General features: G+C 36.8%; 1 protein-coding gene across 4 annotated transcripts in view; it reads right to left on the reverse strand.

The window, feature by feature from the left end:
• Positions 1–7,874: 7,874 nt before the first annotated feature.
• The window catches only part of galt (galactose-1-phosphate uridylyltransferase), a 57,648-nt gene continuing 38,052 nt past the window's right edge, over positions 7,875–27,470 (reverse strand). For all 4 annotated transcript variants that reach the window (XM_062031733.1, XM_062031732.1, XM_062031731.1 and 1 more), the window contains exons 8-11: positions 23,702–23,834; positions 23,484–23,567; positions 12,637–12,791; positions 7,875–8,991 (exon numbers count right to left, since the gene is read on the reverse strand). In XM_062031733.1, coding sequence (XP_061887717.1) covers positions 8,920–8,991; positions 12,637–12,791; positions 23,484–23,567; positions 23,702–23,834 — 444 coding nt within the window. In that variant the 3' untranslated portion in view covers positions 7,875–8,919. The remainder of the gene's footprint in view (positions 8,992–12,636; positions 12,792–23,483; positions 23,568–23,701; positions 23,835–27,470) is intronic.

Here is a 27,470-nt window from a genome sequence, read left to right on the forward strand (position 1 = left end):
GAATGAGGTCTGACGCAGTACATAAAAGACACCATGCAACACACACAACACACCACTACCTAAGACAGTGTTTTTCAACCACTGGGAGATGATCTCATTTCACCTATTTGGGTTAAAAATATTTCAAAAGCAGTAATTATAGTCTGCAAATGATGTGTTGTTGTTGTTGAGTGTCGGTGCTGTCTAGAGCTGGGCAGAGTAACCCTGTAATACTCTTCCATATCAGTAGGTGGCAGCAGCTAGCTAATTGCTTTGTAGATGTAAGGAACAGCGGAAGGCAGGGTGAAGGTAAAAAGGTGTCTAATGCTTAAACCAAAAATAAACAAAAGGTGAGTGCCCCTAAGAAAAGGCATTGAAGCTTAGGGAAGGCTATGCAGAACAAAAATAAAACTGAACTGGCTACCAAGTAAACAAAAACAGAATGCTGGACGACAGCAAAGACTTACTGTAGAGCAAAGACGGTGTCAATCAACAATGTCCCCACAAAGAAGGATAAAAACAACTGAAATATTCTTGATTGCTAAAACAAAGTAGATGCGGGGAATATCGCTCAAAGGAAGACATGAAACTGCTACAGGAAAATACTAAAAAAAGAGAATAAGCCACCAAAATAGGAGCGCAAGACAAGAAGTAAAACACTACACACAGGAAAACAGCAAAAAAAAGTCCAAATAAGTCAGGGGGTGATGTGACAGGTGGTGACGGTACACCTACTTTGAGACAAGAGCTATAGTGATGCATGCTTGGTTATGCTTTAAAGTCATACCCAACAATTGCGACGACGACTTTTTACTGAAATAGAATAGTGCTGCTGGGATCCTGATGAGAGTGCGGAAATACGACCACATCACACCAGTTCTCAAATCCATCCCCCGGCTTCCTGTTCCACTCAGGATTGAATACAAAGTCTCCCTACTAACCCACCAGTGCCTCCGTGGAAATGCCCCCCCCCTCTACCTCAAAGAACTACTCACCCCCAAATCCTCCGCTCCGGACAGGCTAACCTCCTCCAACCTCCGAGGACAAAGCTCCGAACTATGGGAGACCGGGCTTTCTGCTCCGCCGCTCCCAGTCTGTGGAACGCTCTCCCTGACCACCTGAGGGCACCACAGACTGTGGATGCTTTTAAAAAAGGCTTAAAAACTCATCTTTTTAAAAAAGCCTTTTTTTTTTTTAGATATATGCGTTGTAGTTCTAGTTTTTATTTTTATTTATTATTTTTTTAATACACTGTAGCACTTTGAGGTTGTTTGCTCAGTGTTAAGTGCTTTTTACAAATAAAATCTATTATTATTATTACTGTCAACTGAGTTTTGTTTTTTAATGATTTCTGCTGGTGGTGTGCCTCCGCATTTTTTCAAGGCAAAAAATGTGCCTTGGCTCAAAAAAGGTTGAAAAACACTGCCCTAAAAGACACTTCATCTATGAATTAAAATCTGCACCTTTTTACTTTTCCAACTGTCTACTCAAACCTCAACCTGGCATCACCATCAATATTTATAGGCAACGTGAGGTTGCAATAATAATGTGCAACCTGCACACGCTTACACACTGAAATAGTTCTAGAACTAAAGCTGTTGAATGATGTAAAGAACATGAAAGCTGATTTGATGGCAATCAAGGAATGATGTAAGCTGCGGTGTAACATTGAAACACAACACAAACATCAATATCTGTTGGACGTGTTTGAGAGGTTGTTGATGTCAAGGTGTGAGGGTGGAAGGTTCAGGTGAGACTCTGACGGTGAAAGCAAACAGATTACTGTTTTAATTACGTTCACGCAGAAAGCTGGGTAAGCCGGAGCGGATCCAATGCATCCTTTTAATCAGTGTTTATTTATCTTGAGGAAAGCTGGGTTAAAATGACGCAACTTTAAGAAAGAAGTCAGCTTCTCTTTGCTTCCGTACCACGTGCCAAAGAAATGAGGGCTTTTTCAAGAACTGACCCATCGTGTCAGGATTTAGGAGCTTTGCTTGTACTGCACAAAAGTTTTAGGACGCTGCTCATTTTTAAGCACTAATTAACTAATTGTGAAAACAAAACAATGCATTCAGAAAGCAGTTTTGTAAAACAAAATCTATGGAACATTTTGACCATAGAACTACTGTAATGTGACTATGAATGTTGTCATTGATCAGATCAATAAAAAGGAAGTCTAAGTCTATCTTCTAAGTCATTGTAGTCTCAGGACGTTCAATTGATCACAACTGGACTGTTTGGTTTGTTTAGAAGACATTTCACCTCTCATCCTCTGGTCACATCTAGTCTTAGACATAGACTGGTCACATCTAGTCTTAGACATAGACTGGTCACATCTAGTCTTAGACGTAGATTGGTCACATCTAGTCTTAGACATAGACTGGTCACATCTAGTCTTAGTCATAGACTGGTCACATCTAGTCTTAGACTTAGATTGGTCACATCTAGTCTTAGACATAGACTTGTCACATCTAGTCTTAGACATAGATTGGTCACATCTAGTCTTAGACTTAGATTGGTCACATCTAGTCTTAGACTTAAATTGGTCACATCTAGTCTTAGACTTAGATTGGTCACATCTAGTCTTAGACTTAGATTGGTCACATCTAGTCTAAGACTTAGATTGGTCACATCTAGTCTTAGACTTAAATTGGTCACATCTAGTCTTAGACTTAGATTGGTCACATCTAGTCTTAGACACACTCCACAAGTCCGTGCATTAAGTAATATTGAAGTCATCATTTTTGGTCAATAAAGTACACCTACAGTAAGACATTTGCACAGTACTGTATATGTGAATGTACCATTATTGGTTTGCAACATTAAGAAAAAGCAAATTCATCAAAAAATATTTGACTTTTTTATAAATTAGGAAGAAAAACAAGTGCAAAAAAATATTTAATGAGTAGGTGAAGAATACTTTTATAAAATCCGGACTGCAGATCCAGCTAACTTTTGATTTCCTTAGAATTTTAACGGTGTGGCTTATTTCATGCATGCACACAAGTGAGAATCATTCATGTAATACACATTTTATGTCCCTTCAAAGTAAATGGCCCATTCGTGCACCACATGTGGCAGAAAAATGGTCCATAATCTTGCAAACAGATGGCTAGATGGAGAAGAACCTTGGTATGGTACATAAAATCACTTGTATATGACACTGCAATAAACGCAACACTTTTATTTTTGTTCCCATTTTTCATTACCTGAACTCAAAGATATAAAACTATTTGTTTGTACACAAAAGGCTTATTTTTCTAATACTGTTGACAAATATGTCTAAATCTGTGTGAGTGAGGACCTCTTGTTTGGTCCATACAATCAAAGGTGTGACATATCAAGATGCTGATTTGTCGTCCTAATGGACTTCGGTGGGCAAATGCTAACATTTGATAGCTTCTTGCACGTTGCAGAGGGTTCTTTTCACGGATAAATCCCCATTTTCACTGTTCAGGGCAGATGGCAGAGCGTGTGTTTGGCTGTTATTGATCGTATTTTGAATGCATTGAGATACCGTGACGAGATCCTGAGGCCTATTGTTGTGCCATTTATCAACCGTCACCTAGTGTTGCGGCTTGATAATGCAAAGCCCCACGTTGCAAGGAGTTGTACACACGTCCTGGAAGCTGAAAAAGTACCAGATCTAACCGGTGATGTGTCAACCATTGTAAAGAGTGGACCAATATTCCAACATTTCTGACCCTCAGGCCCTCAAAACTGCAAAACTGCACTCTTTTAGTGTGACCTTTTAATTGAAGGAATACTAATACCGTATTTTTCGGATTATAAATCGCAGTTTTTTTCATAGTTTAGGAGCGATTTATGTGTGAAATGATTAACACATTAGCGTAAAATATCAAATAATATTATTTAGCTCATTCACGTAAGAGACTAGACCAGGGGTCACCAACGCAGTGCCCGCGGGCACCAGGTAGCCCGTAAGGACCAGATGAGTAGCCCGCTGGCCTGTTCTAAAAATAGCTCAAATAGCAGCACTTACCAGTGAGCTGCCTCGATTTTTTAAATTTTATTTATTTACTAGCAAGCTGGTCTCGCTTTGCCTGACATTTTTAATTCTAAGAGAGACAAAACTCAAATAGAATTTGAAAATCCAAGAAAATATTTTAAAGACTTGGTCTTCATTTGTTTAAATAAATTCATAATTTTTTTACTTTGCTTCTTATAACTTTCAGAAAGACAATTTTAGAGAAAAAATACAACCTTAAAAATGATTTTAGGATTTTTAAACACATATACCTTTTTACCTTTTAAATTCCTTCCTCTTCTTTCCTGACAATTTAAATCAATGTTCAAGTGCATTTATTTTTTTTATTGTAAAGAATAATAAATACATTTTAATTTAATTCTTCATTTTAGCTTCTGTTTTTTCGACGAAGAATATCTGTGAAATATTTCTTCAAACTTATTATGATTAAAAATCAAAAAAATTATTCTGGCAAATCTAGAAAATCTGTTGAATCAAATTTAAATCTTATTTCAAAGTCTTTTGAATTTCTTTTAAAAATTTTGTTCTGGAAAATCTAGAAGAAATAATGATTTGTCTTTGTTAGAAATATAGCTTGGTCCAATTTCTTATATATTCTAACAAAGTGCAGATTGGATTTTAACTTATTTAAAACATGTCATCAAAATTCTAAAATGAATCTTAATCAGGAAAAATTACTAATGATGTTTCATAAATTCTTTTTTAAAGTTTTTCTCTTCTTTTTTTCGGTTGAATTTTAAAGAGTCGAAATTGGAGATAAACTATGTTTCAAAATTTAATTGTCATTTTTTTAGTGTTTTCTCCTCTTTTAAACCATTCAATTAAGTGTAAATATCATTAATTATTAATAATAACATAGAGTTAAAGGTAAATTGAGCAAATTGGCTATTTCTAGCAATTTATTTAAGTGTGTATCAAAGTGGTAGCCCTTCGCATTAATCACTACCCAAGAAGTAGCTCTTGGTTTCAAAAAGGTTGGTGACCCCTGGACTAGACGTATAAGATTTCACGGGATTTAGCGATTAGGAGTGACAGATTGTTGCGACTTATACTCAGGAGCGACTTACGGTATTTTTCGGACTATAAGTCGCAGATTTTTCATAGTTTGGCCGGGCTCAGGAGCGATTTATGTGTGAAATGATGAACACATTAGCGTAAAATATCCAATAATATTATTGATGTCATTCACGTAAGAGACTAGACGTATAAGAGTTCACGGGATTTAGCGATTAGGAGTGACAGATTGTTTGGTAAACGTATAGCATGTTCTATATGTTATAGTTATTTGAATGACTCTTACCATAATATGTTACGTTAACATACCAGTTGGTTATTTATGCCTCATATAACGTACACTTATTCAGCCTGTTGTTTACTATTCTTTAGACATTTTAAATTGCCTTTCAAATGTCTATTCTTGCTGTTGGCTTTTATCAAATACATTTCCCCAAAAAATGCGACTTATACTCCAGTGCGACTTATATATGTTTTTTTCCTTCTTTATTGCGCATTTTCGGCCGGTGCGACTTATACTCCAGAGCGACTTATACCCCGAAAAATACGATAATCATGCTGTGTAATCAGTATTTACCTGTAAGCGGAATGGATTATCAGATTAGACAATTTGTCAACAATACTTGATAGGAATAGACTTTTTATGTAGCTTGAATAAAAAAGTTTTCAGTTCATTTAAAAAAAATTTTAAAAAAATGGAACAAATTTAAAACAAAAAGTATTTACAGTATTTTTTGCTCAGTGTAAGTTTGGTTTTATGTGAGGCATACATATATGCTAGATAATGTTCTCATAGTATAAACGACAGAAAACTATGTTAAAAATAATAAATATGATGATTAAATATTATTAAAACTTGCTTCAAGTTATGCACTTTAGTACACTATTGTTATAAAATATAAATGTGACAACTAATTGTCCATCGTGTTGCAGAAATCTGCATTTTTTTTCTTTATTTACAGTAAAAATGTGTATATTTAGAATCACTTTTCGAGATAATTGCATGCACAGGTCGAAAATAAAATAGGTAATATACTTTTACATAAATTAACCCATTCAAAGAAGATGATTTGTGCAAAAAAATGGCTGCCACAGTGTGTTAAGTCTGTATAGAATACAACAATTAAAACACTCCTTACTTATCTGACCAATTTCTATAACATATGGATATTTTTGTTCATATATTGTTTTAATATGATCCTAAATATTAATGTGTGCTTGCTTTGTCTTATCCATTGATGTATTATTTGGGCTTGTAGGATGCTCTCTTTTTCTTCCTTCTCTCTGCCACTCCTCCTTGTCTTAATGTTGTTTCTGATCAGAAAAGTTACAATTTTAAATGTCTTCACAGAAATATGCTCATTTATGAGCCTACTTTTTGAGCAACGCTGCCCTCTGCTGCTGTTAAGATGTGAGTGCATTTACTTTTTAGGCGCTGATTGACAGTTGGAGGACAATCATAGAATCAAATTATATGTAAATAAACAACATTAAATGTACATGTTTATCACCTTCAACTGAAAATAGGTTTTGCATTGTCATGTGTTGATTGTAATTCTGATCCAACAAAACCAATTATAAATGCAATAGCATATTTTGCGTCTATATCATCATCATCCAACTAATTCAATACTGAATGTTTATAAAGAGCTGGTCTGTTTTCCAACCAAACACTATTTATGTTGCTCAAAAAGGGAATTACGTCCAATAAGACAGCTTGAGTGTCCTATTAAGCCAAACAAAGGGAGGATAGAGTGAGACAATATGTGCTGTCCCCCATCATTCACAATGAAATTCAGCATCGGAGATTATTCAGCATGTATTTATATCATTTGTATATTTTAACTCCACAGGAAAAGCTGAGATTCTGTTCTAAATGCATTTCATTTCCATAACAAAAACCAAATCTAAACTTCCCTCCACATCTTAATCGAACAAACAAATAACTACTTCTTTTGGTCGTACATCGTCACATTATTTCAGGAATCTGGGGCCGTACTTATCAAGCTTCTTAGAGTGCCATTTTACACTTAAGTCCTGAGAATTTGCGAAATTTAGTCCTACTCTCAAACTTAAGAATAAAAGCTTTTTATCCACGTTCTTAAGTCTAAGAATCACTCCTACTCTCCACGATATTTAAGAGACCTTCAGAGGTGTCTTAAGTGGTTAGGAGTTGCCAGCAGGGGATGGCACTGAGGCGAGAGAGACGTGCGCGAACATTCAGGGAACGGAACAATGTTTTTTGTTTTTTTTTGATGACGAGCAGCTGATCAAACGGTATCGTTTAGACAGAGCGGATATTATTTTTGTCACAGATTTAATACTTTTTGATTCCTTGTTGATTTCTGCATGTGGCTGCAGTGGGCTAGTATATATAGAGCCACCCACACCAGTTTCAAATTAGTTGCCTAATTAATGAATTGGAAAGAAAATGTTATGACTAGCGTATGTGTGTGGCCGTGAGGTGAGTGACGTCAGTGAGTGTGTGGGCGAGAGAAGAGAGGGAGCGGTAGCGTGAGTGCCGGCGGGGACTAGTTTGTTTTGTATTATTTTGTAGTTTATTGTGAAAATATACACTCCCATTGTCCACTTAAATATTTCCAAGATATTTCTTTATTCTTAGACAACGGATTCCCTTCCGTGATTGGTCATTTCTATGGACACAGAAATGACGTCACCTAAAATTGCGTTTACGGCACATAGTAATGTCGTAATTCAGCTCTGAGTGTGACACTTAAGATTCAGTCCTACACTTCGCTGAAAGTGTGAGTAAGACGCTTGATAACTAACTTTGAAGTGCAGCTTTCAGCGAATAATTTATTTACTCTTAAGTCAACTCTTAGCAGACTTCTTAGGAGTAATTCTGAGAAGCTTGATAAGTACGGCCCCAGGGCAAAAATAAGTGTTGGATATATTAAGTTGAATATTACACTTCTTGTAATTGCTCAGAGTTTGGAAGCACTCCAATCATGTTTATTTCAATTTCAGTTAGAGAGAAGAAAAAGGAGGTCGTTTCAAAAACATCAAATTGTCACATTCAGTTTAAATTATGGCAAAATTACTGGTGCAACTTTTTGACAGAAACAAATAAAAATAGAAATAAATGTGACAGTCATGATTCAGACTGTGATAGTGCTGTGTACAAGTGTCTGTTGATTGGATTTAGATTATAGACAATTCATAAAAACAATATAAAACATATACAAACAATTACCATTATGACAACGTGCCAGTTAGTCATCTTTCGCCACATCCTGCTGAACATTTAGCAATTTCACTTCATCACATTTCCCCCCCCCCTTTTTTATTTTAAGCCAATTTGACACATTTTTGGCCTAAATTAAATGACATTCATGCCTTATATGTACTACAATCATCGTTAGAAATATTACTTTTAAAAAGTTATATATTATAGTCATTTGTAACTTTGGCAAAAGGTAATCTAATTACTAATTGAAATACTGGTCCTCTTTAATAAATATAATTCATTACTAAGAGAAGTATTATTGCGTATATATAAAAAAAAAAGAAAAAACTTCAAATATCTGGCATAAGCAGTTGAAATGTTTCATGAGACCAGAGTGTGTGTGTGTGTGTGTGTGTGTGTGTCTGTTGCGACCGTAAATGATGTGTGCCCAGACATAGCAGCATTAGCTCAGTTCTGTTTGTTTGCTCAGAGTCGCAGTTAGCGGGAAGTGATATTATTAAACACAATAATACATTGACAAGTTTAAAGTGAGTACATGTGATTGATATCACTGGTATCGGCCAATCTCACTCGGGGATGATTGGTATCGGAATCTGACCGAAACATCACTAACATTTTCGGACTAAATAAATGAAATTAAATTCTGTATGGAAAATATTTTGTGTCTAAACTAGATTTTCTCTTTCTTTTTCCCACCAGAAATGTTCCTTTATGTACCTTCCCTTTGTTCTTGTCTGTCTTGATGGTGCTCATCTGGCACATCCCGGAGCTTCTCTGCTGCCTAAAAAAGCCAAGCAAGAGAGTATGAAAGACACAAAAAAATTAAGAAAACCTTCTGTATTTTCCTGTAACGAACACTTCTTTGCTTCTATGTCAAAACACGAATATAATACCGACTTGTTCTATATTTAAAGGGGAATTACACTTTTTTTCAGAATTTTGCCTATCGTTCACAATCATATTGAACGACATTACGATGGATGGATTTTTTTTTAAGGCAAGGCAACTTTATTTATATAGCACGTTTACAACAATTTTTAAATTGGACCAAAGTGCTTTACAGGTTGAAAAGCATAGAGCAAAAAACAAAACAAAACAAAAAAATAAATAAATAAAAACTAAAAACAAAGAACATAAACAATGCATAAGCTAAACAAGATAGTGCAAAAGAAATAAGGTGAAAGGGTTCGGATAAAAAGTAAAATTGCAAGATAAAAATAATGAAATAATTAAAGTGCGACAAATTTAAAAAATATTAAAATAAAATAAATGAATTTTTAAAAAAAATAATAATAAATAAATAAATAAATACAATAAATAAAAAACATTTAAAACATTCTAACTCATAAATAAAAGTCTGCCTACAGCGTTGCCAAAAAAACTCAACCCAATTAAAAAAAACACTCAAAAAGTGCCAACAATACATATATACTTACATCATGTATATATTACATGTTATTATGAATGTTACTAGATACTACATATATACTTACATCATGTATATATTACATGTTATTATGAATGTTACTACATGACATATATACTTACATCATGTATATATTACATGTTATTATGAATGTTACTACATGACATATATACTTACATCATGTATATATTACATGTTATTATGAATGTTACTACATGACATATATACTTACATCATGTATGTATTACATGTTATTATGAATGTTACTACATGACATATATACTTACATCATGTGTATATTACATGTTATTATGAATGTTACTACATGACATATATACTTACATCATGTATATATTACATGTTATTATGAATGTTACTAGATACTACATATATACTTACATCATGTATATATTACATGTTATTATGAATGTTACTAGATACTACATATATCCTTACATCATGTATATATTACATGTTATTATGAATGTTACTACATGACATATATACTTACATCATGTATATATTACATGTTATTATGAATGTTACTACATGACATATATACTTACATCATGTATATATTACATGTTATTATGAATGTTACTACATGACATATATACTTACATCATGTATATATTACATGTTATTATGAATGTTACTACATGACATATATACTTACATCATGTATATATTACATGTTATTATGAATGTTACTACATGACATATATACTTACATCATGTGTATATTACATGTTATTATGAATGTTACTACATGACATATAGACTTACATCATGTATATATTACATGTTATTATGAATGTTACTAGATACTACATATATACTTACATCATGTATATATTACATGATATTATGAATGTTACTACATGACATATATACTTACATCATGTATATATTACATGTTATTATGAATGTTACTACATGACATAAATACTTACATCATGTATATATTACATGTTATTATGAATGTTACTACATGACATGTATACTTACATCACGTATATATGACATGTTATTATGAATGTTACTACATGACATATATACTTACATCATGTATATATTACATGTTATTATGAATGTTACTACATGACATATATACTTACATCATGTATATATTACATGTTATTATGAATGTTACTACATGACGTATATACTTACATCATGTACATATTACATGTTATTATGAATGTTACTACATGACGTATATACTTACATCATGTATATATTACATGTTATTATGAATGTTACTACATGACATATATACTTACATCATGCATATATTACATGTTATTATGAATGTTACTACATGACATATATACTTACATCATGTATATATTACATGTTATTATGAATGTTACTACATGACATATATACTTACATCATGTATATATTACATGTTATTATGAATGTTACTACATGACATATATACTTACATCATGTATATATTACATGTTATTATAAATGTTACTACATGACATATATACTTACATCATGTATATATTGCATGTTATTATTAATGTTACTACATGACATATATACTTACATCATGTATATATTACATGTTATTATGAATGTTACTACATGACATATATACTTACATCATGTATATATTACATGTTATTATGAATGTTACTACATGACATATATACTTACATCATGTATATATTACATGTTATTATGAATGTTACTACATGACATATATACTTACATCATGTATATATTACATGTTATTATGAATGTTACTACATGACATATATACTTACATCATGTATATATTACATGTTATTATGAATGTTACTACATGACATATATACTTACATCATGTATATATTACATGTTATTATGAATGTTACTACATGACATATATACTTACATCATGTATATATTGCATGTTATTATGAATGTTACTACATGACATATATACTTACATCATGTATATATTACATGTTATTATGAATGTTACTACATGACATATATACTTACATCATGTATATATTACATGTTATTATGAATGTTACTACATGACATATATACTTACATCATGTATATACTACATGTTATTATGAATGTTACTACATGACATATATACTTACATCATGTATATATTACATGTTATTATGAATGTTACTACATGACATATATACTTACATCATGTATATATTACATGTTATTATGAATGTTACTACATGACGTATATACTTACATCATGTATATATTACATGTTATTATGAATGTTACTACATGACGTATATAATTACATCATGTATATATTACATGTTATTATGAATGTTACTACATGACATATATACTTACATCATGTATATATTACATGTTATTATGAATGTTACTACATGACATATATACTTACATCATGTATATATTACATGTTATTATAAATGTTACTACATGACATATATACTTACATCATGTATATATTATATGTTATTATGAATGTTACTACATGACATATATACTTACATCATGTATATATTACATGTTATTATGAATGTTACTACATGACATATATACTTACATCATGTATATATTCCATGTTATTATGAATGTTACTACATGACATATATACTTACATCATGTATATATTACATGTTATTATGAATGTTACTACATGACATATATACTTACATCATGTATATATTACATGTTATTATGAATGTTACTACATGACATATACTTACAACATGTATATAAAATGTTTTTGAATGTTTTTTTAAGGGCTTTACAGGCAGAATAGAGCGACTCCAATAGGCTGCATTGTAAGTGGACTTTTGATCACATTTATTTAATATTTAGAATGCATTAAAACAATCGTCATGTCTTTCATAATGATTGTAAACGATAGGCAACATTTCAATAAAAAGTGCAGTTCCCCTTTAAACACAAGTATTATAGCATGTCAGTTCAATTGCCTTGTAAATGAAGTTGTGCAAGCATGTGTGTGTGTGTGTGTGTGTTATTAGAATCCACCTGTTCAGGAGTGAGGTCTCTCTGCTCCTGGGCGAGCATCTCATAGCCCACCATGAACTTCTTGACGGTGGCGGAGCGCAGCAGAGGAGGGTAGTAGTGAGCGTGCAGCTGCCAGTGGGAGTTGTCTTCTTCTAAGTGTGGGCCAGTCGGAGCTCCTGGGGAGAAAACAATAAGAAATGGATTGATGAACGTGGACGGCACCTCGCTCTAATCGCTTTTGTCCCCGAAAAAACATGTTGTGTTATTTTCTCTTCATGTCCGCTCTGCACTTCCACGGAGCAACGAGACGCTGGCTAAGTAATAAAGAGTATGTAAGTAATGAAGAGTATGTAAGTAATGAAGAGTATGTAAGTAATGAAGAGTCTGCATCACCAGGAGAAAACAAGCTTTGCTCATTCAGTCTTTAGGACTGAAGGCCAGAAATCCACCACCTCCTCATCAGATCTGAAGAAGACATTGTTGATAATTAGGCAAATGTGCTTTAAGCTTTTTACTGATTGCCAATGGTTGGTTGAAAATAGTCTGTAGTTTTTTATGTTGAAGACTGTAAATTACCTTTAAATTACCCTGTGAATTAACATGAAGGCCAAACACAACCCATTCCAGGACACTGGAGGAGCTCCAGTTTGTCCCGCAAACTACAGTGGTGGTCAAAAGTGTACATAAAAACATTCATGAAGTTTGCTTCTTTTATGAATTTATTATGGCTCTACTGAAAATGTGAGGGTCAAAAGTATACATACAGCAATGTTAATATTTGCTTACATGTCCCTTGGCAAGTTTACCTGCAATAAGGCGCTTTTGGTAGCCATCCACAAGCTTCTGCTTGAATTTTTGACCACAAAATTGCTGCAGTTCAGCTAAATGTGTTGCTTTTCTGACATGGACTTGTTTCTTCAGCATTGTCCCCACCTTTAAGTCAGGACTTTGGGAAGGCCATTCTAAAACCTTCATTCTAGCCTGATTTAGCCATTCCTTTACCACTTTTGACGTCATTGTCCTGTTGGAACACCCAACTGAACTAAACAAAGTATTTCAGTGGTTGGAATCTGCGCTTTTGAATGATATACTAGTTACTATGGTCATCTAATGAGTTACTATGGTCATCTAATGAGTTACTATGGTCATCTAATGAGTTACTATGGTCATCTAATGAGTTACTATGGTCATGTAAGTCACAGGAGCTCAGACGAGGCACCAAGCAGTGTGGGTGGGGAGCGTTTCCACAGAGTGGGTGTCAGGGACAGACGCGGAAAGAGATTTTTATAACAAAGTTCTAAAGCTTAGTGATATATCAGATATATCAGATTGTAAGTGAGGTTTTTTTACCCTTTACTTTCATATTTCGCTGTGTTTGTTACATTTTTGTTGCGTTTTGCTTAATTGTAAAATATATCGATCCAGAGGGGGTGTGACGTTCATAAGTTGTCAATATTCAGTGTTTTATCCTTCATAGTTAATATTGTAAATCCCACATTCTTTATTTTCATGTACATTCTGGGTGTCTCGTTCAGTAAAAAAACGTAAAATTCCATTCTGTTTTTTAAGACGGTCTCTCAAAACTTTTTTTAGCATTCAATCAGACATTATTGTGAGGTTTTGTATTAGTGTTCCTAAAAATCAGATATCCCGGCCCCCAGACACATTTTTTTTTCTCAAAATGTGGCCCCCCGAGTTAAAATATTTGCCCAGGCCTGCTCTAGAGCGAGGGTGTCAAACTCTTCATCGAGGGCCACACCAAAGTGAATTTTAAGTATTAAGTATAAATGTTTATTTTAACAAAAAAATATATTTGAAATATGGTAATATAACATTTGTTGCCATATCAGATAATATTAAAAGGCAGATTTAATGCAACTTCATGCAGTGCATGCATTATTTTCTGTCAAAGTAGAAGGAACATCTACATTTAGTAATACAATATATAGTACTTTATTGAAACATGGTATTTCCAGGCTTTAGTGGGCCACATTAAATGAGTCTTTTACCCAGGCCTTGAGTTGGACACCTGTGCTCGAGAGAATTCTCTACATTTCAATATTTTTTTACTTGATCTCTGATAAAGATCACATTTGAAAAAACTTTTTAAAAAAAATATCTGTACATAATTTAGTAAACTTGTGATAATGATGTGACTTTCTGTAAGACCTTTGACTTCATCACCTGCTCTACCTGACCTGAAGTGCACTCTGTACTAGGAGGAAGGTAATGGGGTGATTAGGGACGGCACATAAACAACAAGAATCAATCTCTAGAGACAATTGGGTCTGACCTGAAACAACTAAAGACGACTTGAGGGCGACGTTAAAGAAACTAATGGCCGGAAAAAGAAAGCGAAAGCAAAAAGGAAGGAGCGATAAGGACTGGAAAGAGTGTTTCTATTAGTACACGCTGGCTGTCATTTTTATGGATACGACGAGAAAGACAAAAGGTGAGCAAAAAAACATGAAAGGCAAAATAAGTATGTGGTGTAAACGTTCTTCTGTCTCTTCGTGATGTGTCACTAGCAAGACAGAGCGGCAGGCGGGACCCGCTGCTCCTTGAGGAGAGCGATATCACCTTGCAGTCTCCAAAAGTGTTTCATAACACTAGAAAAAGTTGCGAGATTTTTTTTGGTCGCTAGTCGCTTTTTTGAAAGAGACAACCTAGATGTGTCTGAATAACCAGTGAGAAAGTTGCTGAATGGGCAACACTGACCACTGCTACCTCTTCTTATTCTCTGGTAGAGCAGGTGCATACTGCATATCAGTGTTTTTCAACCTTTTTTTGAGCCGAAGAACATTTTTTTCATTGAAAAAATGCGGAGGCACACCACCAGCAGAAATCATTAAAAAATGAAACTCAGTTGACAGTAAAAAGTCGTTGTCGCAATTGTTGGATATGACTTTAAAGGCCTACTGAAAGCCACTACTAGCGACCACGCAGTCTGATAGTTTATATATCAATGATGACATCTTAACATTGCAACACATGCCAATACGGCCGGGTTAACTTATAAAGTGACATTTTAAATTTCCCGCCACACTTCCGGTTGAAAACGTCTATGTATGATGACGTATGCGCGTGACGTCGATGGTTGAAGCAGAAGTATTCGGACACATTGAATCCAATACAAATAGCTCTGTTTTCATCACAAAATTCCACAGTATTCTGGACATCTGTGTTGGTGAATCTTTTGCAATTTGTTTAATGAACAATAGAGACAGCAAAGAAGAAAGCTGTAGGTGGGATCGGTGTATTAGCGGCTGGCTGTAGCAACACAACCAGGACGACCTTGACTTGGATAGCAGACGCGCTATCCGACGCTAGCCGCCGACCGCATCGATGATCGGGTGAAGTCCTTCGTCGCGCCGTCGATCGCTGGAACGCAGGTGAGCACGGGTGTTGATGAGCAGATGAGGGCTGGCGTAGGTGGAGCGCTAATGTTTTTATCATAGCTCTGACGAGGTCCCGTAGCTAAGTTAGCTTCAATGGCGTCGTTAGCAACAGCATTGCTAGGCTTCGACAGGCGGCACAGCATTAACCGTGTAGTTACAGGTCCAGTGTTTGGTTCAGTGTCTCCTTATAGTAGTATTGTTGATCTTCTGTCTATCTTTCCAGTCAGGGGCTTATTTATTTTGTTTCTATCTGCATTTAAGCCAATGCTATCACGTTAGCTCCGTAGCTAAAGTGCTTCACCGATGTATTGTCGTGGAGATAAAAGTCACTGTGAATGTCCATTTCGCGTACTCGACTCTCATTTTCAAGAGGATATAGTATCCGAGGTGGTTTAAAATACAAATCCGTTATCCACAATAGAAAAAGGAGAAAGTGTGGAATCCAATGAGCCAGCTTGTACCTAAGTTACGGTCAGAGCAAAAAAATATACGTCCTGCACTGCACTCTAGTCCTTCACTCTCACGTTCCTCATCCACAAATCTTTCATGCTGGCTCAAATTAATGGGGTAATCGTCGCTTTCTCGGTCCGAATCGCTCTCGCTGCTGGTGTAAACAATGGGGAAATGTGAGGAGCCTTTCAACCTGCGACGTCACGCTACTTCCGGTACAGGCAAGGCTTTTTTTTATCAGCGACCAAAAGTTGCGAACTTTATCGTCGATGTTCTCTACTAAATCCTTTCAGCAAAAATATGGCAATATCGCAAAATGATCAAGTATGACACATAGAATGGATCTGCTATCCCCGTTTAAATAAAACAAAATTCATTTCAGTAGGCCTTTAAAGCATAACCAAGCATGCATCAGTATAGCTCTTGTCTCGAAGTAGGTGTACTGTCACCACCTGTCACATCACACCCTGACTTATTTGGACTTTTGTGCTGTTTTCCTGTGTGTAGTGTTTTATTTCTTCTCTTGCGCTCATATTTTGGTGGCTTTTTCTCTTTTTTTGGTATCATCCTGTAGCAGTTTCATGTCTTCCTTTGAGCGATATTTCCCGGATCTACTTTGTTTTAGCAATCAAGAATATTTCAGTTGTTTTTTATCCTTCTTTGTGGGGACATTGTTGATTGTCATGTCATGTTCGGATGTACATTGTCTTTGCTCCACAGTAAGTCTTTGCTGTCGTCCAGCATTCTGTTTTTGTTTACTTTGTAGCCAGTTCAGTTTTAGTTTAGTTCTGCATAGCCTTCCCTAAGCTTCAATGCCTTTTCTTAGAGGCACTCACCTTTTGTTTATTTTTGGTTTAAGCATTAGACACCTTTTTACCTGCACACTGCCTCCTGCTGTTCATGGCATCTACAAAGCAATTAGCTACCGGCTGCCACCTACTGATATGGAAGAGTATAACGTGGTAAGTCTGCCAATCTCCAGACAATACAGACACTCAACAACGGCACATTATTTGCGGATTATAAATACTGGTTTGCAAAAAATATTTTTAACCCAAATAGGTGAAATGAGATAATCTCCCACGGCACACCAGACTGTATCTCACGGCACACTAATGTGCCGCGGCACAGTGGTTGAAAAACACTGCTGTCTATGAGGTGTGTTAAGGCCATCGGCTTTCTGCTCCGCCGCTCCCAGTCTGTGGAACGCTCTCCCTGACCACCTGAGGGCACCACAGACTGTGGATGCTTTTAAAAAAGGCTTAAAAACCCTTCTTTTTAAAAAAGCCTTTTTTTAGATATACGAGTGCTAGTTCTAGTTTTTATTTTTATTTATTTGTATTATCTTTTTATTTATTATTTTAATACACTGTAGCACTGTGAGGTTGTTTGCTCAATGGAAAGTGCTTTTTACAAATAAAATCTACTATTATTATTATTTACCGCCCCTAAAAATAAAGCTTTTTTTTTTACCTTCTTTGTTTTCGCTTTAATAGTCAATCGTACCACTTGCAGTTGAGTGTTTGGCCTAATGGTGCCGTGTTCTTTCTCACTGCAATCATATGATTACATTATGATGCCCACTTGGAATAAATAGTCCATTTGGAGCATGTAGGAGTCATGGAGAATGACGCGGGGAGTGAGCGGTGAAGTGCTCGTCTAACTTAGCAGGGTGTAGCCATTTGGCTGGCAACATTTAACACTGGACTTACCGAGCCGTGATGGCACTTGCTCTCTTCTCTGTCACACATCAGTCAGCGCATGGCTGCACGCCGCTCACCTTTGTTCCGCTGAGGGACCTCTGAAGGTGTTCCTCTGACAAGCCCTCACACTGCCTATTTCCCTCGCTGCCAGATAAATATCAAGTACAGCCTGAGCTCAGATTCACAGGAGCAACAAGCTGCTGGGGTGGTGAACACCATCCTGGCACTGGTTCCAGGCTTTAGTGGGAGCTGTTTACTTCTCAGCAGTCCAACTCATTGCTTTGATTGGATGTGCTGCCTGACTTGGGGAGTTCCAATTAATTGTGATACATAGGAATGTGGAGCCTGAGAGCTATGCAAATGGATTATTAAAGGCTTTCTGCTCCGCCGCTCCCAGTCTGTGGAACGCTCTCCCTGACCACCTGAGGGCACCACAGACTGTGGATGCTTTTAAAAAAGGCTTAAAAACCCTTTTTTTTTTTTTTTAAAACATTTTTTTAGATATATGCATACTAGTTTTAGCTATTTGGCTGTTCTAGTTTTTATCTTTATTTATTTTTTATTATCTTTTTATTTTTGTATTTTATTTTTTATACACTGTAGCACTTTGAGGTTGTTTACTCAATGTAAAGTGCTTTTTACAAATAAAATTTATTATTATTATTATTATTAAATTTGCAAGTTTCAAATATAGTATAGTGTCGATTTGATGACAATACAATAATTCACACGCTTTAATTTGTGCTCAAGATACCCTATATTGCCAAAAATATTTGGCCAGCCATCCAAACGATGAGAATCAGGTTTCCTAATCACTAATCACAAGTGTATAAAATCAAGCACTTAGGCATGGAGACTGTTTCTACAAACATTTGTGAACGAATGGGCCGCTCTCAGTGATTTCCAGCGTGGAACTGTCACAGGATGCCACCTGTGCATCAAATACAGTCGTGAAATGTCCTCGCTCCTAAATATTCCAAAGTCGACTTTATTATAAGAAAAGTGAAAAGTTTGGGAACAACAGCAACTCAGCCACCAAGTGGTAGGCCAGGTAAACTGACAGAGAGGTCAGCATAGTGCAAAGACTTTCTGCACAGTCCCTTGCTACAGAGCTCCAAACTTCATGTCACCTTCCAATTAGCCCACGTACAGTACGCAGAGAGCTTCATGGAATGGGTTTCCATGGCCGAGCAGCTGCATCTAAGCCCTACATCAGCAAGTCCAATGCAAAGCGTGGGATGCAGTGGTGTAAAGGACATCACCACTGGACTCTAGAGCAGTGGAGACGCCTTTTCTGGACTGATGAATCACACTTTTCCATTTGATGGACCAGTCTGGGTTTGGAGGTTGCCAGGAGAACGCTACATTGCGTACTGCATTTAGCGGCTGTGTGTTCTTCAGATAGGCACGTGTTCGTATGGAATTGGTGTCAGTGGCATATTAGCAGCGACATTTTAAAAAAGCTAAGAAAAAAAGGGTACCTGGTGTGGCCCAGTAACTGTAGGGCTGCAACAACTAATCGATTAAATCGATTAAAATCGATTACCAAAATAGTTGGCGATTAATTTAGTCATCGATTCGTTGGAACTATGCTATGCACATGCGCGGAGGTTTTATTTTTTTATTTTTTTTGGGGTTATTTTTTTGTTGTTTTTTTTGTTTTATAAACTTTTATTTATAAACTGCAACATTTACAAACAGCTGAGAAACAATAATCAAAATAAGTACAAAAACAGTACAAAACAGCGCCAGGGCGGCGGTGAGGCTACGTCTCATGAGGTGGTGTAAGCTAGCCAATGATGTGTCATGTGCAGCTCACGTGACGACGGCGTCTCCTTTTCCTGGAAAAATTCGAAATATGGCGCAGGAAAACACGACCGATAGTTTAGCGGAGAAACATCTTGAGGTTATTGCTTCAATGGAGAAAAGTGTACGACCTAAGTCGTCAAAAGTGTGGGAACACTTCACTTTAAAGACTTCAAAGAAGAGCGTTTCCTGCAAAATGGCACGGAAGTACAACATTGCTTCAGGAGCACCTGAAGAAGAAACATGTTGCAGCCATGGATGAAGGGAAGAACTCACAGTACGTAACTTTTGAAGTCCATAGTGGCAACAGGCATTCATGAGTTCAGCTTTTTTGTGAGTAACGTTAAAGTTATGCCTTTGTTGCAACGCGGGGCTGATAATGTGTCTCCGGCACATTTGACTCCGTTTTGAGAGAGAAAACGCACGCTTACCAATTTCAAAATATTCAAAATAAACGTAACGGACAGAAATATCTCAGGTTGGTTTCATAATGGATCAATGTAGCCAGGCCGATAAAGCTATATAAATCTATTTAGATTTGAGTGACGCTTTAGTATAACTAAACGTTATGAAGGTGCTGGAATATTTCATGCTATTATTCAGAGGCAGCCTAAAATGAATCCTTTATTATTCACAACAGAAACGTGTACAATATCTGATTCAGTTCTGATGAGTTACATTTCTGTGTTATTGTTGGTGTATGCTGCACCCCCAATGTCCACAACATGGTGCCAGTATGCTGTTTTTTTTTCAATAAAATACTGGAAAGGATAGAAATGTAGTTTGTCTCTTTTATCCGATTATTAATCGAAGTAATAATCGACAGATTAATCGATTATCAAATTAATCGTTAGTTGCAGCCCTAAGTAACTGCTGAGTATAATTCGATCATGTTCAACTGTGCTTGATTGACACTTGTATTAGTAGATTGCACAGTACAGTACATATTCCATACAATTGACCACTAAATGGTAACACCCCAATAAGTTTGTCAACTTGTTTAAGTCGGGGTCCACGTTAATCAATTCATGGTGTGGAACCAAGTTATGTTGACAAATGAGCAAACTCATGTTAAAGTGTCAGTGAAGCTAATGCCATCATCCTGGTGTCATCCTGCTCACAGGAATAGAACAGCGTTTGAATTGTCTCCAGCTTCCTATTTCTTAATGAAGCTTTGTAGCCTTGATCCTTTGTTCCTCCTCTGAATGGTCTACTCATACGCTCGTGGAGCTGCTCTAAAACCCAGTGTTGTGCTTACGATGGTGATCGGCCAGCTTTAACGCGCTGAGCTGATCTCCACTATTAACAATGGGAATTTTCTGTGTCGGCATTTGGCAATAAAAATAGCTGCGGAAAGGCTGGGCAGAGCATGCAGAAAATATAATCGAAGATCGTTCATGCGCCAACAAAACTGAATCTCTATTGTATTTTTTTCTCTGTCAGCACTATAAATCCTTATGTGTGGCGATGTTATACCAAAAATACACCAATCATACACACGGCTGAGGATTTGTGGTGGGTACACTACCGTTCAAAAGTTTGGGGTCACCCAAACAATTTAGTGGAATAGCCTTCATTTCTAAGAACAAGAATAGACTGTGGAGTTTCAGATGAAAGTTCTCTTTTTCTGGCCATTTGGAGCGTTTAATTGACCCCACAAATGTGATGCTCCAGAAACTCAATCTGCTCAAAGGAAGGTCAGTTTTGTAGCTTCTGTAATGAGCTAAAGTGTTTTCAGATGTGTGAACATGATTGCACAAGGGTTTTCTAATCATCAATTAGCCTTCTGAGCCAATGAGCAAACACATTGTACCATTAGAACACTGGAGTGATAGTTGCTGGAAATGGGCCTCTATACACCTATGTAGATATTGCACCAAAAAGCAGACATTTGCAGCTAGAATAGTCATTTACCACATTAGCAATGTATAGAGTGTATTTCTTTAAAGTTAAAGTTATCTTCATTGAAAAGTACAGTGCTTTTCCTTCAAAAATAAGGACATTTCAATGTGACCCCAAACTTTTGAACGGTAGTGTATGTTTATGTGTTTTTACCATTTGGGTAAAATATGTTGAGCACAATTGAAGGTAAAACAAATTAGCCCTTTACATTACGTTGTTACCAATATCCTGAACTCTACACACCTAACCTTTCAATATGCTAATGTTTGTGACATTGATGTATGGTGCACTTTAAAGGACTTCAAATCAATGTTTGACATTAGACAACCTGTTTAGTATTCACACGCAAATCAAGCAGTAATTAATAGAGCAAATGGTCAGTTGATACTAATTGTTTGGTATTATTAACGTACCGGTATAGCATCTACAGTCCTGGTCAAAAGTGTACATACACTTGTAAAGAACATCATGTCATGGCTGTCTTGAGTTTCCAATCATTTCTACAACTCTTATTTTTTTGTGATGTAGTGATTGGAGCACATACTTGTTGGTCACAAAAAACATTCATGAAGTTTGCTTCTTTTATGAATTTATTATGGATCAACTGAAAACTGCTGGGTCAAAAGTATACATACAGCAATGTTAATATTTGCTTACATGTCCCTTGGCAAGTTTACCTGCAATAAGGCGCTTTTGGTAGCCATCCACAAGCTTCTGCTTGACCACTTGACCACAAAATTGCTGCAGTTCAGCTAAATTTGTTGGTTTTCTGACATGGACTTGTTTCTTCAGCATTGTCCACACCTTTAAGTCAGGACTTTGGGAAGGCCATTCTAAAACCTTCATTCTAGCCTGATTTAGCCATTCCTTTACCACTTGTGACGTGTGTTTGGGGGTCATTGTCCTGTTGGAACACCCAACTGAACCCGAGACCCAACCTCCGGGCTGATGAGTTGGGTGTTCCAACAGGACAATGACCCCAAACACATGTTAAAAGTAGTAAAGGAATGGCTAAATCAGGCTACAATGAAGGTTTTAGAATGGCCTTCCCAAAGTCCTGACTTAAAGGTGTGGACAATGCTGAAGAAACAAGTCCATGTCAGAAAACCAACACATTTAGCTGAACTGCACCAATTTTGTCAAGAGGAGTGGTCAAGTGGTCAAGCAGAAGCTTGTGGATGGCTACCAAAAGCGCCTTATTGCAGGTAAACTTGCCAAGGGACATGTAGCAAATATTAACATTGCTGTATGTATACTTTTGACTAGTAGACCAATAATAAATTTGTAAAAGAAGCAAACTTCATGAATGTTTTTGTGACCAACAAGTATGTGCTCCAATCACTACATCACAAAAAAATAAGAGTTGTAGAAATGATTGTAAACTCAAGACAGCCATGACATGATGTTCTTTACAAGTGTATGCAAACTTCTTATCGCGACTGTAAGAGTAGTCTCAACCATTTCCGATTCAGCCAGCTTCATACTTGTTACGTTCCAACAAGTGCATATACCATGTTTTACAACAATCTATTTTTTTTTAAGTTGAAACTTTACTGACTACACTTTAAAGCTAACAAATTGTTTTGTATGTGTAAACTATTATTCTTACCATGCCAGCCCATGGAGTAGGGAAAGGTCACTTCAAAGAGATTGTCGTACTTGGTCAGCAGCTGCTTCATGATGTCAGCCAGACCTGACGAACACACCGCACGATGAAAAAAGCCAGCAAAAGAAGAACTGTTTGTACTGAGCGAAGGAAGCAAATCGTAGCAGCCTAAAAATGGACAATGAACAACAGTTTTAGAAATAATGTACTGCACGACTTACTACCCCTCTCCTCTGTGGTGAGTTCATTTATTCTGAGGACATGTCGTCGAGGTAAGAGCAGCAACTGGTAGGGCCACGTCGCCCAATAAGGCACCACAGCCAGCCAGTCAGCATTCATCACCACCAACCGCTCCTGACAGGAGACAATCAGAATGTCGTATAGAAAAGCAAGTGAATGGAATGTTCCACCAATCTTACTTACTACCAATGTATGCTCCTCACAACAATCATATGGTTTTTTAACTAAACATATTAACTATCCATGCCGCCATCTCCCCGTTTCACTGATGTTTGTATTCTTCAGCTCCCTCTCGAAAAATGACGGGTGTGTCAGGCTTGTCGCTGACAGTTTGGTTATGTTGTAGTTTTTCCAACTGTTTGTGTTTTATTTCCTGTCAGAGCTCTTATTTTGGTTCAGTTTCCTGCTTGTCTCCATGAGCGCTGTTTTCCCGCACCTGTACCTGATTGGCAGTCTGGCACACCTGGTGGCAATTGCCAATCCGGCCACTATTTATACCTGCCTCGCCCTCCAGTCAGGGCTGGAGTATTACTAGCTGTAGGCTGTGGACTGTTTGCTTTATCCTGTATGTACGTAGTGTCTTCTAGTTCCTCGTTTCCTGCTTCCAGTTTGCCTGTTCCTGGTTCCTGGTTTGTGCTTTTCCTGCATTTTGGACATTAAAAGTAATGTTCCTGAGCCCATGTGGTGATATCCTTTACACACTGATGTCGCTTTTTGATGCAGTACCGCCTGAGGGATCCAAGGTCACGGGCATTCAATTTTACGTGCAGTGATTTCTCCAGATTCTCTGAACCTTTTGATGATTTTACGGAGCGTAGATGGTGAAAATCCCTAAATTCCTTGCAATAGCTCATTGAGGATTGTTGTTCTTAAACTGTTGGACAATTTGCTCACGCGTTTGTTGACAAAGTGGTGACCCTCGCCCCGTCCTTGTTTGTGAATGACTGAGCATTTCATGGAAGCTGCTTTTATACCCAATCATGGCACCCACCTGTTCCCAATTAGCCTGTTCACCTGTGGGATGTTCCAAATAAGTCTTTGATGAGCGTCTTATTTGCCGCTTATGCCAGCTTTTTTGAAACATGTTGCTGGCATCAAATTCCAAATGAGCTAATATTTGCAAAAAAATAACAAAGTTTTCCAGTTGGAACGTTAAATATCTTGTCTTTGTAGTCTATAAGTTGAAAAGGATTTGCAAATCATTGTATTCTGTTTTTATTTACCATTTACACAATGGGCCAACTTCACTGGTTTTGGGGTTTGTATATGTATATTGTATATGCATATCTTATATTTAATATCCATAATTTGTGCTGAGCTTGCATAGGGTCAGGATATTTGTGTTAGATGGGAGCTGTCTGCAGAACAGATTGGACAACCTCGAATCTAGTCTCAAACATAAAGAGAGCAAGTGTCTCAAAACCATTTTGTGGCGAGCTTGGGTCACACAGAAAATAGTTATAGAAGCTAACTTCTAGTTAATTTTAGAAAATGTTAATAGCATCTTAACAAAAACCAGCACAGCACAAAATAAAAGGGTAATGGACTTTAAATCTAGAACCTCTGTGAAGTAGTTGTGGTTTAGTCATTTGTACAAGTATTTTTCCCTAACTTTGAATCTCAAGTTTAAGTTTTTGTCTTTAACCTTCTGCCTTCCTAACACTTCTTTCCAATATCTGTTCTCCTGTGACTTTAAGTGGACTATAAAGCAGCAAAAGGATAGAATACAAATGAAGGACAGAGAAGAAAGGCTATTCAAGGCATGCGAGTGGACCGTGTCCTGCGACAGACATATCGGACGTTACAAATACCCCCAAAACTTGCATTCAATTAGTTCAGAAAGTTTTGCTTTCAAAGTCAAGGCTATCACGGGGGAGCCAAACCGAAATTCCAACTCCTTCAAGTACTGCAGCGTGCCAATTTGCGGTCCTAACCTGGGGTCAGACAGACAGAAGCAAATAGGGCGAGGGACACTGCAGACACAAACACACATTCACACAGACAAGTCGTATAGGGCAGGCTGGCAAATACTCCTAGACCCAGCTTCCACTCTAATTTTATAAAGGTCAGCCCCCATGAGTGGCTGTCTAAGAGATTCAAGTGTCTGCTCTACTACGACTCCAACCGTTATAGCTACACACACACACACACATGCACACAGTTTGAATACATCACAGCATTATTCCTTAATCTCAGATGAATTAGCTATCCGTGACTGTCTTGTAGTGTCAGGTTTCCTTATTTTGACTCTTTGCATGCTAATGAAAAGCACAGTGTGGACTCCTGCGTCACCACCTTGAGTAAAATCTACAGTTGGACTGATCTATTGAAATGAGGGCGGTACAAAGTGCCTTGACGCTGCTCCTAACAAGCTTAATTGTGACCTTTTTAACTTAACCTAGGTCATAAATTAAAGGCCTACTGAAAGCCACTACTAGCGACCACGCAGTCTGATAGTTTATATATCAATGATGAAATCTTAACATTGCAACACATGCCAATACTTATAAAGTGCAATTTTAAATTTCCAGCAAAATATTCTGCTGAAAACGTCTCGGTATGATGACGTCTGCGCGTGACGTCACGGATTGTAGCGGACATATTGGGACACCATTGTGGCCAGCTATTAAGTCGTCTGTTTTCATCGCAAAATTCCACAGTATTCTGGACATAAGTGTTGGTGAATCTTTTGCAATTTGTTTAATGGACAATGAAGACAACAAAGAAGAAAGTTGTAGGTGGGATCGGTACAGCAACACAACCAGGAGGACTTTCAATCAACCAATCAATGTTTATTTATATAGCCCTAAAATTTGAGTTGGATAGCAGATGCGCTACCGTGAGTACACAGCTTTGACCTCCAAACATTTGATCGCTTGCCCGTCCGTGCGTGCCGCTATGTGCATGTCACGTACGTAACTTTGGGGAAATATATGTGCTGTATGAACTTTACGGAGGTGAACGGTACTTTGGGCTGTGGGATTGAGTGTGTTGTGCGGGTGTTTGAGTTGTTTTGGTGGGTTATATGGACGGGAGGAGGGAGGTGTTTGTTATGCGGATTAATTTGTGGCATATTAAATATAAGCCTGGTTGTGTTGTGGCTAATAGAGTATATATATATGTCTTGTGTTTATTTACTGTTTTAGTCATTCGCAGCTGAATATCAGGTCCCACCCGCCTCTCACAGCATCTTCCCTATCTGAATCGCTTCCACTGCCCTCTTATCCTTCACTCTCACTTTCCTCATCCACGAATCTTTCATCCTCGCTCAAATTAATGGGGAAATCGTCGCTTTCTCGGTCCGAATCGCTCTCGCTGCTGGTGGCCATGATTGTGAACAATGTGCAGATGTGAGGAGCTCTTCAACCGGTGACGTCACGCTACTTCCGGTACAGGCAAGGCTTTTTTATCAGCGACCAAAAGTTGCCAACTTTATCGTCGATGTTCTCTACTAAATCCTTTCAGCAAAAATATGGCAATATCGCGAAATGATCAAGTATGACACATAGAATGGACCTGCTATCCCCGTTTAAATAAGAACATTTCATTTCAGTAGGCCTTTAAGTGACAAAAAAACGTAGTGTGATTTCTGAATGTTGTTGCAACTCTCGCACATAATGTGACTTCAGGAAACAACCGAAAACTATAACCATTACATAAATGCACTTTCATAAAATGTTACTGATTACACCAATTAAAACAGCTTACAGGTGTCTTTAACATCCATCCATCCATCCATCTTCTTCCGCT

Source organism: Entelurus aequoreus, linkage group LG21, assembly GCF_033978785.1.
Source record: "Entelurus aequoreus isolate RoL-2023_Sb linkage group LG21, RoL_Eaeq_v1.1, whole genome shotgun sequence".
Lineage (NCBI taxonomy): Eukaryota > Metazoa > Chordata > Actinopteri > Syngnathiformes > Syngnathidae > Entelurus > Entelurus aequoreus.